This window comes from Salvelinus sp. IW2-2015, linkage group LG4q.2 (assembly GCF_002910315.2).
Source record: "Salvelinus sp. IW2-2015 linkage group LG4q.2, ASM291031v2, whole genome shotgun sequence".
NCBI classification, from domain to species: domain Eukaryota; kingdom Metazoa; phylum Chordata; class Actinopteri; order Salmoniformes; family Salmonidae; genus Salvelinus; species Salvelinus sp. IW2-2015.
In genome coordinates, this window is record NC_036843.1 from 14,331,416 (window position 1) to 14,355,822 (window position 24,407).

The 24,407-nt window shown below is 40.6% G+C and overlaps 3 protein-coding genes across 6 annotated transcripts in view; 1 reads left to right on the forward strand and 2 right to left on the reverse strand.

The window, feature by feature from the left end:
* Positions 1 to 1,216, reverse strand: part of LOC111963375 (leucine-rich repeat and immunoglobulin-like domain-containing nogo receptor-interacting protein 2) — a 32,282-nt gene extending 31,066 nt beyond the window's left edge. Inside the window, exon 1 of the mRNA XM_023986772.2 lies at positions 374 to 1,216. The gene's annotated coding sequence lies outside the window, so the exon portion shown is untranslated. The remainder of the gene's footprint in view (positions 1 to 373) is intronic.
* A 6,075-nt stretch (positions 1,217 to 7,291) lies between these two features.
* LOC111963377 (eukaryotic translation initiation factor 4E) lies at positions 7,292 to 20,392 on the reverse strand. 2 transcript variants are annotated; one of them, XM_023986777.2, is made up of 8 exons: positions 20,149 to 20,392; positions 9,702 to 9,805; positions 9,073 to 9,168; positions 8,829 to 8,892; positions 8,546 to 8,659; positions 8,195 to 8,334; positions 7,865 to 7,990; positions 7,292 to 7,740 (listed from the first exon to the last, which is right to left on the reverse strand). In XM_023986777.2, the coding sequence occupies exons 1-7, from the start codon at positions 20,221 to 20,223 to the stop codon at positions 7,876 to 7,878; spliced, it is 708 nt and encodes a 235-aa protein (XP_023842545.1). In that variant the 5' UTR covers positions 20,224 to 20,392; the 3' UTR covers positions 7,292 to 7,740; positions 7,865 to 7,875. The 2 variants fall into 2 exon arrangements, with proteins under 2 accessions (XP_023842545.1, XP_023842546.1); XM_023986778.2 differs by having other exon boundaries at positions 7,292 to 7,990.
* Positions 19,268 to 24,407, forward strand: part of metap1 (methionyl aminopeptidase 1) — a 28,911-nt gene continuing 23,771 nt past the window's right edge. Inside the window, exons 1-5 of one of the 3 annotated variants that reach the window (XM_023986775.2) lie at positions 19,268 to 19,292; positions 20,690 to 20,880; positions 22,064 to 22,115; positions 23,813 to 23,919; positions 24,180 to 24,240. In XM_023986775.2, coding sequence (XP_023842543.1) covers positions 20,767 to 20,880; positions 22,064 to 22,115; positions 23,813 to 23,919; positions 24,180 to 24,240 — 334 coding nt within the window. In that variant the 5' untranslated portion in view covers positions 19,268 to 19,292; positions 20,690 to 20,766. Of the gene's footprint in view, positions 19,293 to 20,689; positions 20,881 to 22,063; positions 22,116 to 23,812; positions 23,920 to 24,179; positions 24,241 to 24,407 lie in introns of those variants that run through there. The other 2 variants (XM_023986773.2, XM_070443385.1) reach the window with 2 other exon arrangements.

A 24,407-nucleotide genomic window follows, 5' to 3' on the forward strand; every position in this document is an offset into this window, starting at 1 on the left:
CTCACCCACTGATAATCTCACACAGCCTCCACCTCATCGACTAATTTCAATTCAACCAGTTTCCTCTCTCCCCTATATCGCTCATCCACATACCACATCCACAACAGAATAAGACTACGCCTTTTCAGGGAGGTTTTCGAACAAGAGAATGATGAAATCTACTATTCTCTACTACTGCCTATACAGTATGCGCAAGAGAAGACAGACTTTGAAGGGTCATGCCAGTGAAATCTTCCCTATGTTAGAAATGTCAGTTACAGATTTGAAACAAGTGCAGTTGCCAAGAATTCTCCCCCCTGGAAAAAAATACAATTCCTTAATAATAGAGCATATTCTCAGTGACAGCTATAGTTTGAGGTGTCTCGATTCTTACCTTAAAGTGCTGCTCCTCATTTCAAAATCCATATTCCAGATTAGCTCACAGATGGGGCATGCAGCCAAGCTGACACTTACACGCACACACAATCTAACGCACACACACACACAGCCTCGGAGTGCCCGCTCAAACCTCTGTGTCCCTTCCAATCTGCCCTTCATGGAAACAATATCCTTTTATCTCCCTCTCTCTTTGATTACTGCGCATTTCATCCCCACATTCGCACTCCTCCTGCCTCCCACTGTTCTAACGAAGCATCTCGAAAGCCCTGTATGACACTGGACCAGGCGGGCGAATCTGGGGAGACGAACTGAGATGAGGCTGAGAGAGGCTCTTCACTAGTGTGAGCTCCTTTGTTGAGAAGTGGCAGCGGTTCAGTTATCCCCCTCGCTCTACTGATCCTCCCCCCTCTTCACTCTACTCTTGCACATCACCTGTGAGCAGCCTTACCTCTGCGCTCTGAATGGGTGAATAAAATCCTACAGTAGGGCTTTTACTCCTCCCCTCCCTCTTGCATAGCCTCACTCTCTCTTAGCTTCTCTCTGACATCTGCTCAAACAGGTTTTTTACTCCTCTCCCTGGCTATTCCTTTCACCCCTTCCCATCTTGCTCTCTTCCATTCAATTTCTCGTTATTTTCTACTTTCTCTGACATCCTCCTCTAACTATATCTCTGGGGAGATTTGACCGGTATGTTCGCAGTACAAAGATGAGTCATGATTGCTGTGGTAATAGAGGGAGTAGGTAAGAGAGGGGTGTGCTATTGATTCAGTTTGCTTCATTAGCATGTACAGTTGAAGTCGGACGTTTAAATACACCTACACCAAAAACATTTAAACTCAGTTGTTCACAATTCCTGACATTTAATCCTAGTAAAAATTCCCTGTCTTAGGTCAGTTGGGATCACCATTTTATTTTAAGAAAGTGAAATGTCAGAATAATAGAAGTGAGAATGACTTGCTTAAGCTTTTATTTATTTTATTTTTTGTAACTGAGTCAGGTTTGTAGGACTCCTTGCTCGCACACGCTTTTCAGTTATGCCCACAAATGTTCTATAGGATTGAGGTCAGGGCTTTGTGATGGCCACTCCAATACCTTGATTTTGTTGTCCTTAAGCCATTTTGCCACAACTTTGGAAGTATGCTTGGGGTCATTGTCCATTTGGAAGACACATTTGAGACCAAGCTTTAACTTCCTGACTGATGTCTTGAGATGTTGCTTCAACACAGCCACATCATTTTCCATCCTTATGATGCCATCTATTTTGTGAAGCGCAACAGTACCTCCTGCAGCAAAGCACCCCCACAACATGATGATGCCATCCCCGTGCTTCACGGTTGGGATGGTGTTCTTTGGCTTGCAAGCCTCCCTCTTTTTCCTCCAAACATAACAATGGTCATTATGACCAAACAGTTCTATTTTTGTTTCATCAGACCAGAGGACATTTCTCCAAAAAGTACGATCTTTGTCCCCATGTGCAGTTGTAAACCGTAGTCTGGCTTTTTTTTTATGGTGGTTTTGGAGCAGTGGCTTCTTCCTTGCTGAGCAGCCTTTCAGATGATGTCGATATAAGACTCGTTTTACTGTGGCTATAGGTACTTTTGTACCTGTTTCCTACAGCATCTTCACAAGGTCCTTTGCTGTTGTTCTGGGATTGATTTGCACTTTTCGCAGTACGTTCATCTCTAGGAGACAGAACGCGTCTCCTTCCTGACCGGTATGACGGCTGCGTGGTCCCATGGTGTTTATACTTGCATACTATTGTTTGTACAGATGAACGTGGTACCTTCAGGAATTTGGAAATTGCTCCCAAGGATAAACCAGACTTGTGAAGGTCTACAATTATTTTTTTGGTCTTGGCTGATTTCTTTTGATTTTCCCATGTCAAGCAAAGAGGCACTGAGTTTGAAGGTAGGCCTTGAAATACATCCACAGGTACACCTCCAATTGACTCAAATGATGTCAATTAGCCTATCAGAAGCTTCTAAAGCCATGACATAATTTTCTGGAATTTCCCAAGCTGTTTAAAAGGCACAGTCAATTTAGTGTATGTAAACATCTGACCCACTGGAATTGTGATAGTGAATTATAAGTGAAATAATCTGTCTGTAAACAATTGTTGGAAATATTACTTGTGTCATGCACAAAGTAGATGTCCTAACCGACTTGCCAAAACTATAATTTGTTAACAAGACATTTTTAGAGTGGTTGAAAGACGAGTTTTAATGACTCCAACCTAAGTGTGTGTAAACTTCCGACTTCAACTGTACCTGTGGCTTGAGCTTCTCTGTGGGTTAGCTACCCTACTGTAACTAGCTCTCTGCTTCTCCCTGAGGTGACAGACTGCCTTCGCTGCCTCCCTCTGAGCCAGCTGATACGGAGGGTTGAAAAGGGAGACCAAAATAGATGCAACATCCCACTGCCCTAGACTTAAGGAAATGGCAGAACTATGACATGACATCCATGCTGCTTTGTGAAGGAAGCATACATTTTTTTTTTTTTTTTTTTTTAAACCCACCATAATGTGCAGTGGGGAAACATCTAAGATATTCTATAATTCAGGAAAATGCATGGCATGCATGATTTTCTATAAGTAGTGTATAACCTAAATTCTGTTCAGTAATTACATTTAAATATATATATTTTTAATCAAGTAAACATTTTATCCCTACTGATTTGCAATTTTATACATAGCATACAATACCAATGCAGGTATTCCATTAGCAGTTCAACAACAATGTACAGTTCCATAAAATAACATTCATGCCACAACATAATAAGCAGTATAATTATATCCAGCTTTAATCAAGTCAGAGCACAAATCATCCATACAATTACATTACTGAACACTTCCCTGGTGTTGCCAGCCCCATGCTGAAACCAACTGAGCTATCACAGTTCTGGTATTACCCACAGTGAACTAGTGTTGCAGTCTAGTAATTATTCTAATAAACCTAAATGGTGAGCTCTAATCCCGATGGTCCCCATTAAGATGTAATTGCTCTGCAGATGTTAGGTATTTTCCCCCACACTTCTCCTCTTTTGGCTTAGCACCCTCTACCCAGAGCCATACACCTGCCTCTACCTATAGGATGCAGTATATTTCCATTGTCACCTGTCTGCCCATTGTGCTGCCAGTTGGCATGAAAGATTAAATGGAAACTGTTAATCAGTCTGTTATTTAGTAGACTGACGAATTGAAAACTGTGTGGATCAATACAAAAATAAAGAAATGTATAGACCTATCTCTGGGGATGTGTGTCAGTCATTTACTTCCTTTGAGGAATCGTGGTCTTGGAGCTCTGTATGCACACTAGTAGGCTAGGAGCTCTGTATGCACACATGTACAGGGCATTTGGAAAGTATTCAGACCCCTTAACTTTTTCCCACATTGTTACAGCCTTATTCTAAAATTGATACAATTCCCCCATCATCAATCTACCCACAATACCCCATAAATGACATAGTGAAAACAGGTTTTTAGAATTATTTGCAAATGTATAAAAACAAAAACAAATAAAACACCTTATTTACATAAGAATTCAGACCCTTTGCTATGAGACTAGAAATTGAGCTCAGGTGCATCCTGTTTCCATTGATCATCCTTGAGATGTTTCTACATGGAGTCCACCTGCAGTAAATTCAATTGATTGGACATGATTTGGAAAGGCACACACCTGTCTATATAAGGTCCCACAGTTGTCAGAGCAAAAACCAAGCCATGAGGTGGAAGGAATTGTCCGTGGAATGCTAAGATTGTATCGATTCACAGCTCTGGGAAACGGTACCCAAGAAAAGTGGCCTCCATCATTCTTAAATGGAAGAAGTTTGGAACCACCAAGACTCTTCATAGAGCTGGCCACCCAGCCAAACTGAGCAATTTGGGGCGAAGGGCCTTGGTCAGGGAGGTGACCAAGAACCCGATGGTCATTCTGACAGAGCTCCAGAGTTCCTCTGTGGAGATGGGGGAACCTTCCAGAAGGACAACCATCGCTGCAGCACTCCACCAATCAGGCCTTTATGGTAGAGCTGCCAGATGGAAGCCACGCCTCAGTAAAAGGCATGACAGCCCGCTTGGAGTTTGCCAAAAAGGCATCTAATGGACTCTCAGAGCATGAGAAACAAGATTCTCTGGTCTGATGAAACCAATAATGAATTATTTAGCCTGAATGTCAAACATCACATCTGGAGGAAACCTAGAACCATCCCTATGGTGAAGAATGGTGGTGGCAGCATCATGCTGTGGGGATGTTTTTCAGCAGCAAGGACTGGGAGACTCGTCAGGATCGAGGGAAGGATGAACGGAGCAAAGTGCAAAGAGAGATCCTTAATGAAAACCTGCTCCAGAGCGCTCAGGACCTCAGACTGGGTGAAGGTTCACCTTCCAACAGGACAACGACCCTAAGCACACAGCCAAGACAACGCAGGAGTGGCTTTGGGACAAGTCTCTGAATGTCCTTGAGTGGCCCAGCCAGAGCCCAAACTTGAACCCGATCTATCATCTCCGGAGAGACCTGAAAATAGCTGTGCAGCGACGTTGCCCATCCAACCTGATAAGAGATTGAGAGGATCTGCAGAGAAGAACGGGAGAAACACCACAAATACAGGTGTGCCAAGCTTGTAGCGTCATACCCAAGAAGACGCAAGGCTGTAATCGCTGCCAAAGGTGTTTCAACAAAGTACTGAGTAAAGGGTCTGAATATTTATGTAAATGCGATCTCAGTTTTTTTAACGTAAAAAAAAAAAAAAAAAAAAACGAAAAAATAACTGTTTTTGCTTTGTCATTATGGCGCACTGTCTGTAGATTGATGAGGGGTAAAAACGATTTATGAAGAAGGCTGTAACCTAAAATAAATGTGGAAAGTCCAGAGGTCTGAATACCTTCTGATTGCACTGTATGTGGTGAGTCAATAAAGTAATTACCTATGGCATCAGGTAACTGCCAAAGGAAACAAGTAAATGAGGGATAAAGTATATTGAAAGCAGGTGAGTTAATTAAGCAATTAGGGTCATGGGTAAAAATGTCCAGTTGCCCATTATTTTGCTTACCATGGCTAGAAGAGATCTCAGTGAATTTGAAAGAGGGGTCTCAAAGGAGCATAGGGGGTTTAAAGTGTGTGTGTCAGTCACCAGATCTCAACCTAAATGAAACTTATGGGAGATTCTGGAGCTGCGTCTCAGACAGCATTTTTTACCACCATCAACAAAACAATAAATTATGGAATTCCTCGTGGAAGAATGGTGGTGTCGCATCGCATCCCTCCAAGAGAGTTCCAGACACTTATAGAATCTACAGTATGCCAAAGCGCATTGAAGCTGTTCTGGCAGCTCGTGGTGGCCAAACGCCCTATTAAGACACTCTATGTTGGAGTTTCCTTTATTTTGGCAGTTACCTGTATTCCACTAGTAAGCATTTATGTGTTAACCATTTTCTCAGATGATTTCAGCTCATTAGATCTCCCATATGTTTCATGTCTATGTCTAAGTCAAAGGCATTATACTAAATCCTTAAGTGCTTCTCTGATTATCCTTTCTATTCCCATAATCTCATATAACAAATCTTGCCATTGATCTTCACACTAGTGGAAGTGAAATGAAAGCTCCAACCAGACCCTCTGTAAAATAATCAGCTGTCATCCTCGCCACTATAGCCTACAATACAAGTACAGAATGGAATAGAATACTTAAACTCTTTAAAAGGGAATTTTTCTTGTGCTTGTATGCTAATATCCGCAGTACTGACAGTAATGCCAAAGTACTAGGATTAATTAAATGTTTATGTACTGCTTTGGAATGAAGTATATGGTTTACTAATGGGTTTTGAAGTCCTCCTTATGTAGGTACCCTTGAAATAAAGTGTGGGTTTGTTTTTGTTGGCCTTTGTAATGTCTGTGAGTCAAATAAGTCTCCATGTCAAAATAACACCTCTGGACAAGACACCCACTGTGGGAACAATGGTCTAAATTGTAGCCTTGCCCATTTGTGATTAGTAACCTTGGCAATTGACTTTTAGGCTTTCTGCCATCACTGGATCTGGTATACATTTTTTAAGTCTAGTTTTATGTTGTGTATTTTGGTCTGTGGAGAACTGACAATCAAGGTCCCATACCGGCTGGTCAAATAAGCACCTATTACAATGACTGGCTGCGCTTCAAAATGGGGTCACAGCACCCTCTAGAGGGAAGAGATGAAACTTCATGGTGACTTCAAATGAGTAAATCACTGACCCTCACAGTAAAGCAATTGGATAATACTTAAAACTCAAGTGTAAAACTCAGTTTATTAATGCGTTGCGAATAAAATAACCAAATTCATAAAATATTGTATGAATGTTGAAGAGCGGTTATGAAAAGTAAGTAATAAGAATTAAACATGCCTGACATAAATGGCAATTCATTATACTTTTATGAAATGGAAAGTATTTGAAAGCTCTGATTTGATGCCATGACAATGTTATAGGTTGCCATTGTTGTAGGCTGTCATGATATGTTGCAACCGGTGATATACTGTAGGTACTGTAGGTGTAGCTACTATAATATTTCTTATGGCTTTATACATTATTCAGTTCTATGTGAAGTCCCTAGGGGCTACAGGATGGTTGTTTCTGGATGGGGCCAAAGAGCTATGGCAATTACAAGTGGCATTGAAAGAGATTATTTCCTGTTGGTTCCTGGGGTTGAAATGGCATATATTATATCATACTATATATAATATTATAAAAAATTATCCGAAGTCACAGAATAACTTTAAAGAATCATTAGTGCTGTTTCCATTGCAGGCTGAAGATCAAAACCAACCACTAATAAATGTATACTTTGCAAAAAAACATCACTGTAAGTCAAATGTAAAACCATTTCTAACAAGGAATGTACAAATAACAAATTGCAAAAAGTACTCCACAATATATAAAAACAGATTATATTGAATTGCAAACGCAAAGTTTTAATCATGTTAACACAGACTAATTGATTCATGACATGATCAGAAAGTCTTGATTACATCCACTTGAAGTTTAGGGCCACAGAACAAGTCTAAAAATAGCTAAAAAGCTAATTGGTATAATAAATTAAAACAGCGTAACATAATTAAGGATAACAGCAATTACAATGCTGTATAAGGGCACAGAGAAATGTTGACTTCTTAAATGTCAAATTAATTCCCTGCCATTAAATAAATCAACAAAATAATTTTCTTTATAACTCTGAACATCTTACATTTCTATGAAAGGTATTCATTTGCGTTTTGAGGTTTGCATGTTCACCTGTGTGGCTATGGCAGGTGTCTTTGTGTGTGTGTGGGGGTTTCCAGAGAAAGTAGTGTGTCCGTGTTGTGAAAGTGTTTCCGGATTTTAGGTCCAGGACGGTTCTGTTGAAGTTTTTGTATATAGTTATGAGTTTGTCCAAGATTGTGTCACGCAGTCATTGCAGCTCCGTAAACAAATGCACCCACAATGAAATGTAGACCCCCAAAAATGTAATAGACAAGGCACCTGGTGCATTTTCAGACCACAAACTTGTTTTTGGTGGTGGAGCCGCTCTTGGTGGCGGTGTCAGAGTGTGACTGGTAGCCAATGGTCATCTTCATGGGGATTCCCAAGCGCTCCTTATACACACTCCTGTTGTCACACAGATGGCCATATTTGAAGGGAGTTGGTAGCAACAAACTTTTTGGTATTGGATCTTAGTAATTTAACCAAGCCCAAAATAATTTACAAATACTAAGACTATACACTCTTTAGTAAGTCAGCACATTTTCCTGAGTCCTGATCAAAGTTGGAGTGATGACTAACAAACATTGACTTCACATTGATCTAACTTACCCGATGTGTGTTATGGCTTCCTTGTTGTCAAAGTCTGCCGTCCAGATGGCGATTTTGTCTCCTTTCGAGCGAATATTGACTACTGCTCCACACACTTCGTCACTATAGTCATCAAAAGTCTCCCCAACAAGGCAGAGAAGCTGGACAGGTGAAGTGTCAGGAAGAATATGGATCCACACATTAACGTTTCAGTGGCATCACAGAATTCCTTAATCCAGCCACACAGGGAAAAGGTCAAGGTTGCATTTCATTCCAAATTGTCTGCGCGCGCCCACACACACACACACACACACACACACACACACACACACACACACACACACACACACACACACACACACACACACTCACGGTTTCTAGCCAGAAGCGGTCCAGGTCTTGTCTCCTCTGCTGCTTGCTGAGAGTGATCAGCCAGCGCCCTCCATGCTTGTTCCGCTCATCCTCCCACATGGGCTCAATGCCATCCTGTCACACCAGAGGAGACACAGCTTTACTTGCATTAACAAGGCCATGGCTGAACAGTCCTGAACAACTTTCTTCCAGGTACAATTCTTAATTAAGTTGCAAAGATACCATGTAGTAACATGGAATAAAATGAGTTCCTTGTCTGCTTTTTGAAATGCAACAAACCTACCTTAAAGAGGGAGTAGTCGCATCCAGATATCAGATTGCTTGACAACTGAATATGATTATAGAGACTGAAATGACAAGATAATTTCGTAAGTACAATACACAATTGCAGTGTATTATTGACAACTGAATGCTATCAAGATGATGAATGAAGACAAATTTTGGTATAATCTCAAATCGTCCTTTTAATATTTATTCAATCCTTGTCATCACAAAACAAGAACAACTTTAGTCTTATTGATTCTTACGCCCAGAAATCTTCAACAGTGTCAAACGTGGAGATGAGGCAGAGGTTCGCCTGCCACGTTTTGGTCTTATCATTTTTGAAGAACCAAAGAGACCATCTGTTGGGGCAAAACAGAAATGGGATTTGCATAAGGTAAACACTGGCTAATTAAACGCATGCTAATCAAATGTAATCAACAGCCCATAAGCCTCAAAGCAAATTAGGACCTTATGGATGAGGGGGAAAACATTGACAAGGTTCATTGCTTTGTGACATTCATTCAATGTAAAATCCTTAGGCAGTTCAAATGCGCTTGACTGCAATAAGAAAGGGCAATGCATGGTTGGTAATCACACACAGACAGCCTCAGCTTGTGGTGGTATGAACACTCATAAGCCAAAGTCACCTCTTTAGGTTTGGGTCATGATACTACCAATGTGAATTCATCATGCCTGAGACCTGGGGGCACGTAAACTCAGAGGCAACACTGTAAACTGGTGGGATCTACGTGATACTTTACATCAGATGAATACCCACCACTCTTACAGAAAACAACTCCCCGGAGGCCTTTTGCAGGAAGTTTCCTTACCACGGATCAGCAGCCTGTAATGAACAAGGGTTTTTAAAGAGCAGTAACCTGGGTCAGCTTACTTGTTCTGGAGGGGGTGTTTGATATAGCTCTCAGGGCTCACTATCTCCTGACCAGTCTCTGCTTCTTCTCCTCCTTCAGCATGTTGGGGATTTAAATTGATCTCCTAGTGGAAAACAATTTGGAAGAAGTAAGAAGCGTTATCTTGCAGGACTGTCATGCCTTGGGTCATTGTCATGTTTTTTGTAGTTTTTTTATACAAAGCTGGGTTGATGGTGAGTATAGGTAACAATCAATGAAACATGTGATGTTTGAAAGCTTTTCCATATGACCTCGGACGGAAGTTATTTTTGCAACATATTGTAATTTAAAAAAAACTTTATATAGACACTAATCAAATAGATGGTCCAACATTATTTAAAATCAATGAAATAAACAGTTTGTTTTTGCTAGGGTGGAAATATGGACAAGCATAAACAAACTTTTGCACCAGCCATAATGATTGGGCAAGTTGGTGAACTGTCTATCATCTAGATCTGGACAACAAAAGGGGGCTTAAAGCTTCCCCCTCTTGGGTTCTCAGCTGAAGGTATGGACCACAGCTGGCTCCATGTGAACTACAATCCCGACGCTCTGTTTTAACGTTTAGAAACGTTAATAAAGCTCACTTGCGATACAAATTTGGAAACATAAAGCCCACAATTTTCACATCACACCAAAATAAAATAATTTCACAAATACAAAATACACACCTCACCGGTTTTAACACAGTTGAAGCTGACAGTATTTTTCTGGCGTCGTTCTTCCGTTACACACGTGTTCAAAGACATTTCAATTAGAGGTCGACCGATTAATCGGAATGGCCGATTACATTGCACTCCACGAGGAGACTGCGTGGCAGGCTGACTACCTGTTATGCGAGTGCAGCAAGGAGCTAAGGTAAGGTGCTAGATAGCATTAAACGTATCTTAGAAAAAACATTTCATCTTAACATAATCACTAGTTAACTACACATGGTTGATGATATTACTAGTTTATCTACCTTGTGCTGCGTTGATTATAATCGATGCGGTGCCTGTTGATTTATCATTGAATCATAGCCTACTTCGCCAAACGGCGATTTAACAAGCACATTTGCGAAAAAAGCACTGTCGTTGCACCAATGTGTACCTAACCATAAACATCACCTCCTTTCTTAAAATCACAAGTATATATTTTCAAACCTGCATATTTAGTTAATATTGCCCGCTAACATGAATTTATTAGGGGGCTCCATTTTCACTTTTGGATAAAATGGTGCCCAATTTAAACGGCCTCGTACTCTGTCCTAGATCATATGATATGCATATGATTATTACTATTGGATAGAAAACACTCTGAAGTTTCTAAAACTGTTTGAATTATATCTGTGAGTAAAACATAACTCATTTGGCGGGCAAAATTCCAAACAGGAAATTCTGAAAATTCTGAAATGGGTCGCTGTGAAAGGCATCGCCTATTCAATTGCCTAATATTTATGGATATGTATGCACTTCATACGCCTTCCACTAGATGTCAACAGGCAGTAGAACGTGGAATGAAGTGTCTAGCCTTATGTGGGACCGAATGAGAGCCTTTGGAGTGACAGGTCAGTCATATTGCCAGTTTTTGGCCACGCACTTAGGTATGTCATATCTTTGTCTGCAAATCGTTAGATAGACACGAAGAAATGCTCCGCCTGGGACGTTATTGGATATAAATGAGAAAAACATCCTGAAGATTGATTCTCAACTGAGTTTGACCAGTTTATTCGACTTTTATTATCACATTTAGAAGTTTTCGTTCATTGCGTCAAATCTTCATGGACACGTGAGCTACACATGCTAGCCAAAGTTGCTAATTCGACAGAAGAAATGGACATTCTAAAACAAAACAACGATTTATTGTGGAACTAGGATTCCTGGCACTGCATTCTGATGAAAGTTCATCAAAGGTAAGGGAATAMTTATGATGTTATTTTGTATTTTTGTTGACTCTGTTGACTCCAACATGGCGGAGAATGGCTGAGCGCTGTCTCAGATTATTGCATGCTGTGCTTTTTACTAAAGTTATTTTTTTTAAATCTAACACAGCGGTTGCATTAAGAACCAGTGTATCTTTAATTATATGTACAACATGTATTTTTCATCAAAGTTTATGATGAGTTTTTCTGTTAGATTACGTGGCTCTCTAAAATTTCTCCGTATATTTTGGAGCCATTTCTGAACATGGCGCCAATGTAAAACCACGATTTCTGGCTATAAATATGCACATTTTCGAACAAAACATAAATGTATTGTATAACATGATGTCATAAGACTGTCATCTGATGAAGTTGTTCAAAGGTTAGTGATTAATTTTATCTCTATTTGTGGGTTTTGTGAAAGCTATCTTTGCGGTGAAAAAATGGCGTTGTGTTTTGGGATATGGTGGTGAGCTAACATAAATATATGTTGTGTTTTCGCTGTAAAACATTTTAAAAATCGGACATGTTGGCTGGATTCACAAGATGTTTATCTTTCATTTGCTGTATTGGACTTGTGATTTCATGTATTTATATTATATGATATTCCCTGTTGCGCTAGGCTAGGCTATTCTAGTCAGCGTTTCTGATGAGAATGATCCCGGATCCGGGATGGGTATTGAGTAGAATTAACTAGGAAAATTGTGTCACTTCTCTTGCGTTCTGTGCAACAGAGTCAGGGTATATGCAGCAGTTTGGGCCGCCTGGCTCGTTGCGAACTGTGTGAAGACTATTTCTTCCTAACATAGACAGCCAACTTCGCCAAACGGGGGATGATTTAACAAAAGCGCATTTGCGAAAAAAGCACAATCGTTGCACGAATGTACCTAACCATAAACATCAATGCCTTTCTTCAAATCAATACACAGAAGTATATATTTTTAAACCTGCATATTTAGTTAAAAGAAATCCAGGTTAGCAGGCAATATTAAACTAGGGAATTGTGTCACTTCTCTAGCGTTCATTGCACGCAGAGTCAGGGTATATGCAACAGTTTGGGCCGCCTGGCTCGTTGCGAACTAATTTGCCAGAATTTTACGTAATTATGACATAACATTGAAGGTTGTGCAATGTAACAGGAATATTTAGACTTATGGATGCCACCCGTTAGATAAAATATGGAACGGTTACGTATTTCACTGAAAGAATTAACGTTTTGTTTTTCAAATTATAGTTTCCGGATCTGACCATATTAATGATCTAAGGCTCGTATTTCTGTGTGTTATTATGCCAAAAATAAGTCTATGATTTGATATTTGAAAGAGCAGTCTGACTGAGCGGTGGTTGCCAGCAGCTCTTCGCTGTGCTTCAAGCGTTGAGCTGTTTATGACTTCAAACCTATCAACTCCTGAGATTAGGCTGGTGTAACTGATGTGAAATGGCTAGCTAGTTAGCGGGGTGCACGCTAATAGCGTTTCAATTGGTGACGTCACTCGCTCTGAGACCTTGAAGTAGTTGCCGCGGCTTTTGTGGAGCGATGGGTAACAATGCTTCGAGGGTGGCTATTATCGATGTGTTCCTGGTTTGAGCCCAGGTAGGGGCGAGGAGAGGGACGGAAGCTATACTGTTACACTGGCAATATAAGAACATCCAATAGTCAAAGGTATATGAAATACAAATGGTAGAGAGAGAAATAGTACGATAATTCCCATAACTACAACCTACCTGGGAATATTGAAGACTCATGTTAAAAACTTCTTGACGCACGGATCCCTTTAGCGGGATCGTTTTCGTAAACAACCGCTGAATTGCAGAGCGCCAAATTCAAAAAGAAATTGCTAAACATTTTTAGATTCATGAAATCACAAGTGCAATATAGCAAAACATAGCTTAGCTGGTTGTTAATCCACCTGTCGTGTCAGATTTCGAAAATATGCTTTACAGCGAAAGCAATCCAAGCATTTGTGTGAGTTTATCGATCACTAAACAAAACATTAAGAACACCTAGCAGCAATGTATATTGGTCACGAAATCCAGAAAAGCAATAAAATTAATCGCATACCTTTGATGATCTTCGGATGTTTGCACTCACGAGACTCCCAGTTACACAATAAATGTTCCTTTTGTTCGATAAAGATAATTTTTATCCTACAAAAAAAACTAAATTTGTTTGGCGCGATATGTTCGTATTCACAGCTTAGGCAGGTCATCAAGGCTTGACGAAAATTCCAAAAAGTATCCGTAAAATTTGTAGAAACATGTCAAATGTTTTTAATAATCAATCTCAGGTTGTTTTTAACATCAATAATCGATAATATTTCAACCGGACTGTAAACTATTCAATACTGGAGAGAAAGAAAATGTCGAGCAACCGTGTCGAGCGCATGAACTAATGTAAGGACCTCCGCCTATCCACTGACGCGTTTTGATAAATCTCGCAAATTTTTCAGAATAAAAGCTTGAAACTATGTCTAAAGACTGTTCACACCCTGAGGAAGCCATTGGAAAAGGAATCTGGTTGATATCCCTTTAAAAATGGACGAAAGGCAGGCAATGGAACAGTGATTTTTCAAATAAGAGTCACTTCGGGTTGGATTTCCTCAGGTTTTCGCCTGCAAAATCAGCTCTGTTATACTCACAGACAATATTTTGACAGTTTTGGAAACTTTGAAGTGTTTTCTATCCTACTCAATTATATGCATATTCTAGTATCTGGACCTGAGAAATAGGCAGCTTACTTTGGGAACGTTATTTTTCCAAACATAAAAATTCTGCCCCCTAGCTTCAAGAGGTTAAAGTAGAGGTTGACCGATTTAATCGGTAACAATCGGAAATCGGTATTGTTGGGCGCCGATTTGCCGATATTTTTTTTTTTACACCTTTATTTAACTAGGCAAGTCAGTATCCCCTCTTCAAAGGGAGAGACACTCTAGACCCAAACTGCTACAGACCTATATCTATCCTACCCTGCCTTTCTAAGGTCTTCGAAAGCCAAGTTAACAAACAGATCACGACCATTTCAATTCCCACCGTACCTTCTCCGCTATGCAATCTGGTTTCCGAGCTGGCCATGGGTGCATCTCAGCCACGCACAAGGTCCTAAACAATATCATAACCGCATCGATAAGAGACAATACTGTGCAGCTGTATTCATCGACCTAGACAAGGCTTTCGACTCTGTCAATCACCACATTCTTATCGGCATGACTCAACAGCCTTGGTTTCTCAAATGACTGCCTCGCCTGGTTCACCAACTACTTCTCAGACAGAGTTAAGTGTGTAAATCGGAGGGCCTGTTGTCCAGACCTCTGGCAGTCTCTATGGGGGTGCCACAGGTTCAATTCTCGGGTCGACTTCTTCTCTGTATACATCAATGATTTCACTCTCACTGCTGGTGATTCTCTGATCCACTCTGCGCAGACCACACCACTTCTGTATACCTCTGGCCTTTCTTTGGACACTGTGTTAACTAACCTCCAGACGAGCTCCAATGCATACAACTCTCCTTCCGTGGCATCCAACTGCTCTTAAATGCAAGTAAAACTAAATGCATGCTCTTCAACCGATCGCTGCCCGCACCTGCCCCGCCGTCCAGCATCACATCACTCTGGACGGTTCTGACTTAGAATATGTGGACAACTACAAATACCTAGGTGTCTGGTTAGACTGTAAACTCTCCTTCCAGACTCACATTAAAGCCATTCCAATCCAAAATTAAATCTAGAATCGGCTTCCTATTTCGCAACAAAGCATCCTTCACTCATGCTGCCAAACATAACCTCGTAAAACTGACTATCCTACCGGTCCTTGACTTCGGCGATGTCATTTACAAAATAGCCTCCAACACTCTACTCAGCAAATTGGATGCAGTCTATCACAGTGCCATTTGTTTTGTCACCAAAGCCCCATATACTACCCACTACTGCGACCTGTATGCACTCGTTGGCTGGCCCTCGCTTCATATTCGTCACCAAACCCACTGGCTCCAGGTCATCGATAAGTCTTTGTTAGGTAAAGCCCCACCGTATCTCAGCTCACTGGTCACCATAGCAGCACCCACCCGTAGCACGCGCTCCAGCAGGTATATTTCACTGGTCACCCCAAAAGCCAATTCCTCTTTTGGCCGCCTGACAGCAGAGTACGCTGCCCAACCTTATGTAATTAGAAAGAGGAGATTATCCTGATTAAAATGGTGTCCGACTTGAAAAAAATCTAAATATACACATTGCGAGATATTTGGCGAAATATACCAGCATGCCCTCCATAGGAAAACAATGTGGGGAGCTCAGCGTTCCAAGGGCAAAAGGTATTTCGAGGCTAGCGTTTGACAACGGAGTACGCTGCCCAGTCTTACATAATTAGAAAGAGGAGATTATCATGTTTAAAATGGTGTCCAATTTGAAAAAAATCTAAATATACACAGATATTTGGCAAAATAGACAGACATGCCTTTATTTCCCTATAGGAAACAATGGGACTAGATTTGTTTGTTTATTATCACATATTTTTATTTGTAAAAGTAATAAACACATTTTATATGATCAGATATTTAAAATGTTTAAATACATTGAATTATTGAACAATTACACATTTCACATTATGTATTTATTTTCTTTTTAACTAGTAAACCTACACATTCTGAACAATTATAGTTAAGCAGTGTATTGGTAGTTAGTTAACATGCTACCTAACTGATCAACAATTATAGGTACAAGCTAATAACAAGGTATATATGCTCTCTTATTGAACAAGCAGCTTAACTCAAATAATGATGTGTGCGCCAGGCATCTCTCTCCAGGTTGTTGTGCTGCTTGGCTGGCTAGCTGCTCAACGGTTTCCTCCAGATATTGCCACTGTTCGCGCACACACTGCAGTGCACACTACCACCATCAGTTGCGTGTGTACGCCAGTTCCAGAAAGTCCACTCCTTGCATACGTATTGTAAATATGATGAATCATAGATTGGCAAGGAAATCCTCTTCATCTTCACTGTCCAACTGCATTGTCACGGAGCTGGAACCAGCAGAAGAGGATGGAGTGGCCTTAAAGCTGTATGTTGCTGTGGTGCCAAACTGCTGCAGAACTTCACTTGGTAGTTTATGCTGGTAACAGGTATCACCATCCAGCTTGGGTCCATACCGCACCAGGAGTATGGAGTTGAGAGTGTGCAGTCTTAACTTTGACTTGACCACACTCATTTGGCTGAACAGCCGTTCAACCTCCACATTTGAGTGTGGCAAGGAGAGGACAGCGAGTGCAGCTTTGCACAGTCCTTCAAATGGATTTGACCCGGAAGAGTCTGTGTAGTTCTTCACTTCACTCCAAAACTCGACTGTATTTTCAGTTGAATCCCACCTAAACAGATTGATGTTTCTCCATTGGGGTGGCAGGTAGCCTAGTCGTTAGAGCGTTGGACTAGTAAGTGAAAGGTTGCAAGATCGAATCCCCGAGCTGACAAGGTAAAAATCTGTCGTTCTGCCCCTGAACAAGGCAGTTAACCCACTGTTCCTAGCCCGTCATTGAAAATAAGAATCTGTTCTTAACTGACTTGCCTAGTAAAAGAAAACATATATATATAAACATTTGGGAAACAATTTTTTGGGGCTGGTACCCCAGTGACTTTAATAATTTCAGTGGTGCCTTTATTGTGCTTTGGTATTTCCTTAACATTGAACAAGGCCATGTTTTGCAAGGCGTCTAGGTTGTCTGGGAGCCTTGCTTGCAGCTCCTTGCTTAAATCTTGTGAACACCGTTGTGCACCCCAGTCATCACGGACGCATTGTCAGTGCCAATACCCTGAAGATTCTCTTTTTTAAGGTTACACTTCTCAAGAAACTCAACTACCGCCTTTGCTATTGATCTGGCATCGCCCCCTCCAATTCAACCAACCCGAAAAATGTGGACACAACGGTTCTTTTTTTAGCTCTGAAATACCAAATCACCACACCCAGGTATTTCGAGACACTGACATCAGTGTACTCATCCAAAAGGAGACTGAACTTCTCATCCCCCACATCTGATGTTACCCTTTTGAGAAAATAAGGAGCCAGTACTCCTCTAATCATTTCTGTGCACTTGCTGCGGTGCATTTGAAAGTTTGTTGCTGCCACAGAATCTGAAAAGGCAGCTTTGCAAGCAATACCTAAATGGTCCCATGCTAGCAGGGAACAATGCTCCGCAATGGCCATTGCCATAGGAGCTTTTGCAGTTATCCACTTTCTTAACCAACTGTGGTAATGTAGACTGCGTTGTGGGGTTGTACGGTTTTGATTTATTTATATGCTTTTCTGTAGCACAATGTTTTTTGATGTCATACATTTTTGCAAGCATATCTGATTTGCAGTACGCACAGTATGCTCGACAATCATCCCCAATTACTGGCTTCAGCTACCCTTTAAATTCAGGTACAGACTCCCACTCTTTTCTATACTTCTGGCTTTACAATTTTGATTGAGACATGATTGATATTGTAAGTTCTGTTCAAGATCAAACATTCGTGACCAACTATATTCATTGGGTTTGTCTCGTCGAACGCATACTACTGCTGCTGCAGTCAGCCAACCAGTGTTGGCAACTAACTTTCAGGGTAAGTTGCTAGAGGCAGGTTGATTTGTTGCTAAAAGTTGCTAAATGACATTGTGATGTCATTGCGTGATAACTTAAACTGTGTCATTACGTAGAATACACAATAACGTTACTTAAATTGACTGGCCATCTCAGCGAAAAATATGATTTGACATTTGTTCAGGTACAGACTCCCACTCTTTTCTGTACAATTTTGATTGAGACTTGTTGATTGATGTTGTAAGTTCTGTTCAAGATCAAACATTCGTGATCAACTATATTCATTGGGTTTGGCTCGTCGAACCGTACTGCTGCTGCAGTCAGCCAACAATGATTTGCAATTTGCTGAAATTGCTGCTGGCCTGCTGCTGCCTGTGCACGAGCTTAGCGCCTGCTGCTGACGTCACTCACAATGCACTTTTGCAGCATGGCACTTGTGTTGTGACTGAGTGTGTGACAGAGAAAATTGTTTTTGTATCATTTAGAAGGCAAATGCGTGCATTTTAGCGTTTGAGTCGCTTTTCAAAAGTTGCTAAAAGTTCAAAATCCATTTTTAAAAGTAGCAATATTTGTTGCTAGGTGCTGATCGAAAAAAAAGTTGCCAGGGTAGTCTGAAAAGTTGCTAAATCTAGCAACAAAACTGCTAAATTGGCATCACTGCAGCCAACAATGATTTGCAATTTGTAGAAATTGCTGCTGTTCTGCTGCTGCCTGTGCACGAGCTGAGCGCCTGCTGCTGACGTCACTCACAATGCACTTTTACAGCCAGGCACATGTGTTGTGACAGTGTGTGACAGAGAAAATCGTTTGTCATTTAGAGGGAAAATGCGTGCATTTTAGCGTTTGAGTCACTTTTCAAAAGTTGCAAATACATTTTTAAAAGTAGCTCAATTTGTTACTAGGTGCTGAATGAAAAGAAAGTTGCCAGGGTAGTCTGAAAATTGCTAAACTGGCATCACTGGACAGGTCTCATTGCCAAAAATAGCAAAGCACGCATTGTGACGTAGAACAATAGGCAGGGCATAAAAAGTTCGGGAGGCGAAAATGCCCTAAAATAAGGCCTGTTTTTTCGTGATTACTTAAACTACCGCAAGAGCTGGGACATATGGTAATATTATTAAACTGGGCTCCACGGCGGATGCAATGAAATAGTTTTTAATCTGGAAAAAAAGCATTGTTAAAAATGACATGTGTCCAGCCTACGATGGGGCAATTGGAGATCTAATTTGACTATTGAAACAATGTTGCAAATGTCGGAGAGACAGACAGCAAGGTTTATACAAATCTCTGCTGTTAAACTAAATGTTAGTCTAAAAGCAACGTGAGATAATGTCAAGATGCTTTTTATAGTGGATATCAAGTTTATAATTTTCCTGGCTGGGCTGATGGATCAGAGTAAATAGGCATTTTAAGGCCATAGATTTAGCCGTTGGTAACTTGTGGAATAGACACCGTCTGGAATGCGTTTTTAATCAATCAGCATTCTGGATTAGACCCACCCGTTGTATATTACCTGTATAGCTCAGTGTGATTTTATTAGGAAACCAGCTAGAGATAGCTATCCAACTAGCCTGAAGTGGGATAAAAAGTTCCAAGAAAGCACAAGCTGACAACTACCTAGCGAGTTATACCATGTATAGTGCACTATTTATTTTATTAAAATATTTATGACCGAGCATATTTAGCAGCTGTCACACCGTTTACCGAACTTGGTAGCAAGCCAGATACTAGCTATTATTAAGGCTATTCACATAACCTAGCGAACATTCCCCTCTCACTTTGCCATGCTGCTTGGGTCGTGGCAGAAAAAGTTTCTACAACCGAAAATATGACCATAAACATGCATTTCATTCTAAGTTGTTAGATTTCAGCTACTAATACCATATTTGGAGTAATATTGTATATTTTTGGGAAATGGATTCCGATAAACTTTATTAAATATTTTGGCCGGTAAAGGTACTCACCGGTTCCGCGGTCGCCATCTTATGATTCTTCGCGTAAACGTTGACATTCATTGGACTGACTTGGGGTGTAATCATTAGTCCAAACAGTTGCAAACAGTTTCGTTTTGCAACGAAAGCGATAGTTTCTATTGAATAAATTCAGGTAGTTCCCTCCCTGTTTCGTTCCGTTTGCTTCCGTTTGGTTCCTAGTGAATCCACCCCTGTTCAACGTGACAGGTCCTCTTTGGGCGTAGGTAAAAACGTTTATAGAAATAAGTAATTTAAATATTATTTGCCTACATTTTATTAGTGTAATTGTGAGTAGTGAATCCACACGTAATAATAGTCATAAAAGGAGCGAATAAAAAAATTGAATATAAATATAATTGTATTGTGTAAACTAATCAGACATTTTATTAATTGTGCGCACAGTCAATACACAATCGTATTGTAAACGCTAACTATTTTTATGGTGAACACACAAATATACTTTATTTCAGCATATAAAATAGCAAGCCAAGGTCAGAACTACATGTTGAATTTCTCATAATTATGTGCACAGGCAGCGCTCGCGAGGTTCTCTCCAGCTGACAGATCGTCCAGTCCACTCCCCAGTCTCCACCCCTCCAGACTGCAGGCATGGCGGCTATCGAGGCTCGGGAATGCGAAACTGAAGGCTGTAGCAGCAAGGCCAAACTTCAATGTCCAACCTGCATCAAGCTCGGGATCCAAGGCTCATACTTCTGCTCTCAGGTAACATTAATTTTCTAATTCATTCAGTTAGAGAGGGGTCTGACATGATACATAGCGGCCCAGCAATACATAATTCATCACGAGGTAACGTTAACATAACGGCCCTGATTGAGTTTCCTCACACACCCCTTTAGCTAGCCTAGCACATGAAGCTAACTTACAAGCAATTTTCTGCATAAAACACTAACGTTCGCTAAAAGTAACGGTTTGCAAATACATGATCTAGGAAGTTAATAACTAATGTTATAATCATGTATGAAAAATGCTTGTTGAAAAGTTTTCTTTATGGGTTTACTAGTAAGTTAGTTGTTAGCTAGCTACTAGCTAACGTTAAGTCTGTTAGTTCATCTGAGCATCAAGTTTGCGAAGTCTAGCAAATTAACGTTAACTGGCTAGATAGCCTAACTTGCTCAATTACATTGTTTGTTGCAATGAATGAAATGTTTAAATAGCCAAACAAGGAAGAGCTAACTGAGGCATGCGTTCTACACGCTGATGTAACGTTAACTAGCTATATTCATTCATTTGATTTCTCTGCCCCTGGCCTGGCTGTAAACCACCTGTGGCTTGCTTGTGTGAAATGTTGAGCAACTTTGAACGTTGTTAAATTAATGCATACCATTACCAATGGGTAACAAAGAGTATGTTAGATACAGATGGGTAGGTGGATCGGCTGCAACGTTCCACACAGGCAGTTCTGTCAGAGCCTCTATCCCACCCAGAGCCATGAGGCTAGTTGCATTCCAAGGGATATTCTAACCCCACTACTCTCTCCTTATTCTATTGGTCAGCAAAAAAAATCCATTAATTGAACAACCGAGAGATTAGTCATGGTCAAATGGCCATTGCGGTAGTTTTGAAAGAAAGTTATATCTTAGCCTTGTATGTCTTCTTGCCAGTTCGACTAGCCTAAATGGCAGCGTTCCTCAATGACACTGTTGGAAACGAAAGTGGTTTATGTAATGTGTGAAATTCAGAGCTCATTGGTTTCACTCCATCTGCCTTTAATATTGAGCAGGGATGCACAACTCCCAGTTGATTAGAGGAATTGATGATGAATTGATTCCGCAATTAGGGCCAGTGAAAAACCAACAACCAGCAGACACTGCTGCCGTTGACACCTGTACACCCCTGGTGTACTGAGTCATGTGTTTCTCTCTCCTCTCCATTTCCTCTCATTCAGGAGTGCTTCAAAGGGAGCTGGGCCACTCACAAGCAGCTGCACAAAAAAGCAAGTATGTATCCTCAACAATATTCTATCACATAGGCTTACTCCCTTCCAAATCATTTTTCAAATAGACCAAAATGTCCCTTCATGGCGTTTGTCATTGTTCCCATTCTTACCTGACCTATCATCTGAAAGCATAGAATAGGTGAAAGCCCACATAATTGCCCAAGCTTTTCCATCCTCTATTTCTTATGGTGGAATAGAGCAACGGTGTAGCCCAGGGGTGTCAAAGTCAAATGGACGGAGGGCCAAATAAAAAATTTAGCTACAAGCCGAGGGCCGGACTGTTCGAATGTTCATTGAAATTTTTTTAAATGACGCATATAGTCTAGTGAACCTAATTGAACCTACTGAAAACCTAACAAATATATTCCAATATGATCAGATAAATAAAGCAATATTTTCTTATGGCTCTGTCAGTAATCTTTAATTTTCAACAGACACAAAAGACAAATTTCCTTTATATAAAAATCCCCATAACATGAACATTAAATGAAAGAAACCGGTATTCAAGGCACCATCAGTAGCCTATATTTTCTATTTTAGCAAAAGTGGGCTAAATNTTACTTCAAAGAAAAAAACAATAATAGCAATTTTCTATCATCCACTCAACTGAAATATTTTTAAAATATAATTGGATTGAAATACAATAAAATAAAGTGCAAAAATCTATTAATCAAAAACAACACTTTGTTTAAGGAGAAGTAACATGCAGTGAAAACAAATATTAAACTTTAACTTTTAAACTTGAACTGAGTAAAAACTCTAAATATGTGATTGCACAGTAATGTTCACTTGTTTGAGGTTGAGGGTGATACTTGGTGGTGTCCCATCTTTTCCACAAGTTCATCAATGTTCGGGGTAAGGCTCTGAGCTGAGGAAATCCTCAGAATTGAGTGGAGGTGTTCAGCAGTAAGTCTGCCTTTTGTAGCCTTTGTTCCATGTCCATATTCTTGTTTTTGTCCGCGTGTTTCGTTTCATAATGTCGTCTCAGATTATACTCTTTCAGTACCGCCACACTTTCTCCACACAGAAGACACACAGGTTTTCCAGCTACCTCCGTGAACATATACTCCGACTCCCACCTTGTTTGAAACCCCCGGTTCTCAGTGTCCACCTTCCGTTTTGCCATTTTTGATGGGTATCTGAAAGTTAATTTTACTGTGATGCTGACGACTGCTGTGCCAATAAATATTGAAATGAAGCAGCCTACTGCTCGGTGCGTCACCGTTGCATTGTGGGAAATGTAGTATTGGTGCGTGTAAAAGATCTGCGGGCTGCCGGCTTGCTGCGGTCTGCGGGCCGGTTCTAATAATAAATCAAGATCATCCCAGGGGCCGTAAAAAACCTTCTCGCGGGCCGGATGTGGCCCGCGGGCCTTGACTCTGACATATATGGTGTAGCCATTCAAAATGGATGAGACACTGCAATCAGTACAAGCCATTAGAGCAGGGGCGGACAACCTGAGAGGGCAGCAACACACCTGATTCAACTAAACAATGTCACCGTTAAAGGCAATTATTTATTTTGTTAGTAGATTTGGGCATTTTACTGCTTGGCTGGGGAAAAAACCTGTACCCACACTTGGCCCTCATAGGCTAAGCCTGCCCACCCCTGCCTTAGATGTTCACGTATACACACTAGACTAACTGATCTTTTACAATGGTGCCAAATCAGATTATCTAAATTACATTGTTTTTGCAGAGGAGGATAACCAGGATGAGGCAAAGAACTGCGTGGAGACCGACACCAACACAGACCCATGGCCTGGCTACCGCTACACGGGCAAACTACGCCCTCACTACCCACTCGTAAGAACACCTTTCTTGTACATTTCTAAATGGTGCTAATGTGCTGATATGAGCTTTTATGTAGGATATTTTTTTCTTAGCTACATAGTAGTTCAACTAATTTCCACATAACATGATTAATAGACGTAAACCACACAAGCTTTGTATGTTTACTCATTAGCCCCCGGGAGCTGTAATCATGTCTGTAATCGCTCCTCTTGTTGGATGCTTCTGTGAGCTCCATATAATCAATCTCTGTTGTCATTGGTTCCCCCATGTAGACTCCGATGAGGACTGTCCCCAGTGACATCCAAAGACCTGACTATGCTGATCATCCACTAGGTAATGCTACTCTTAGACTGAAACAGCCTCCAGTTGCTTTTAATTATTATGAAATCCTTTGGTGTCTATTTGAAAATCTTCTCAAAGCCAGTATTCTTTGTCATGAGTTGTGTTGATATTGAAACATTACACTTTATCCAAGGAAAATGTACACTGTCAATACTAGA

What these genes read in the sequence shown, in the direction of transcription:
- LOC111963377 (XM_023986777.2), bottom strand. Translation starts at nt 20,223, where the DNA reads ATGATTACACCCCAAGTCAGTCCAATGAATGTCAACGTTTACGCGAAG. An exon ending in GCGACTACTCCCTCTTTAAG is followed by an intron (nt 8,660 to 8,828) that starts GTAGGTTTGTTG and finishes CTGGTGTGACAG; the next exon opens with GATGGCATTGAGCCCATGTG. An exon ending in ACCGCTTCTGGCTAGAAACC is followed by an intron (nt 8,335 to 8,545) that starts GTGAGTGTGTGT and finishes TCACCTGTCCAG; the next exon opens with CTTCTCTGCCTTGTTGGGGA.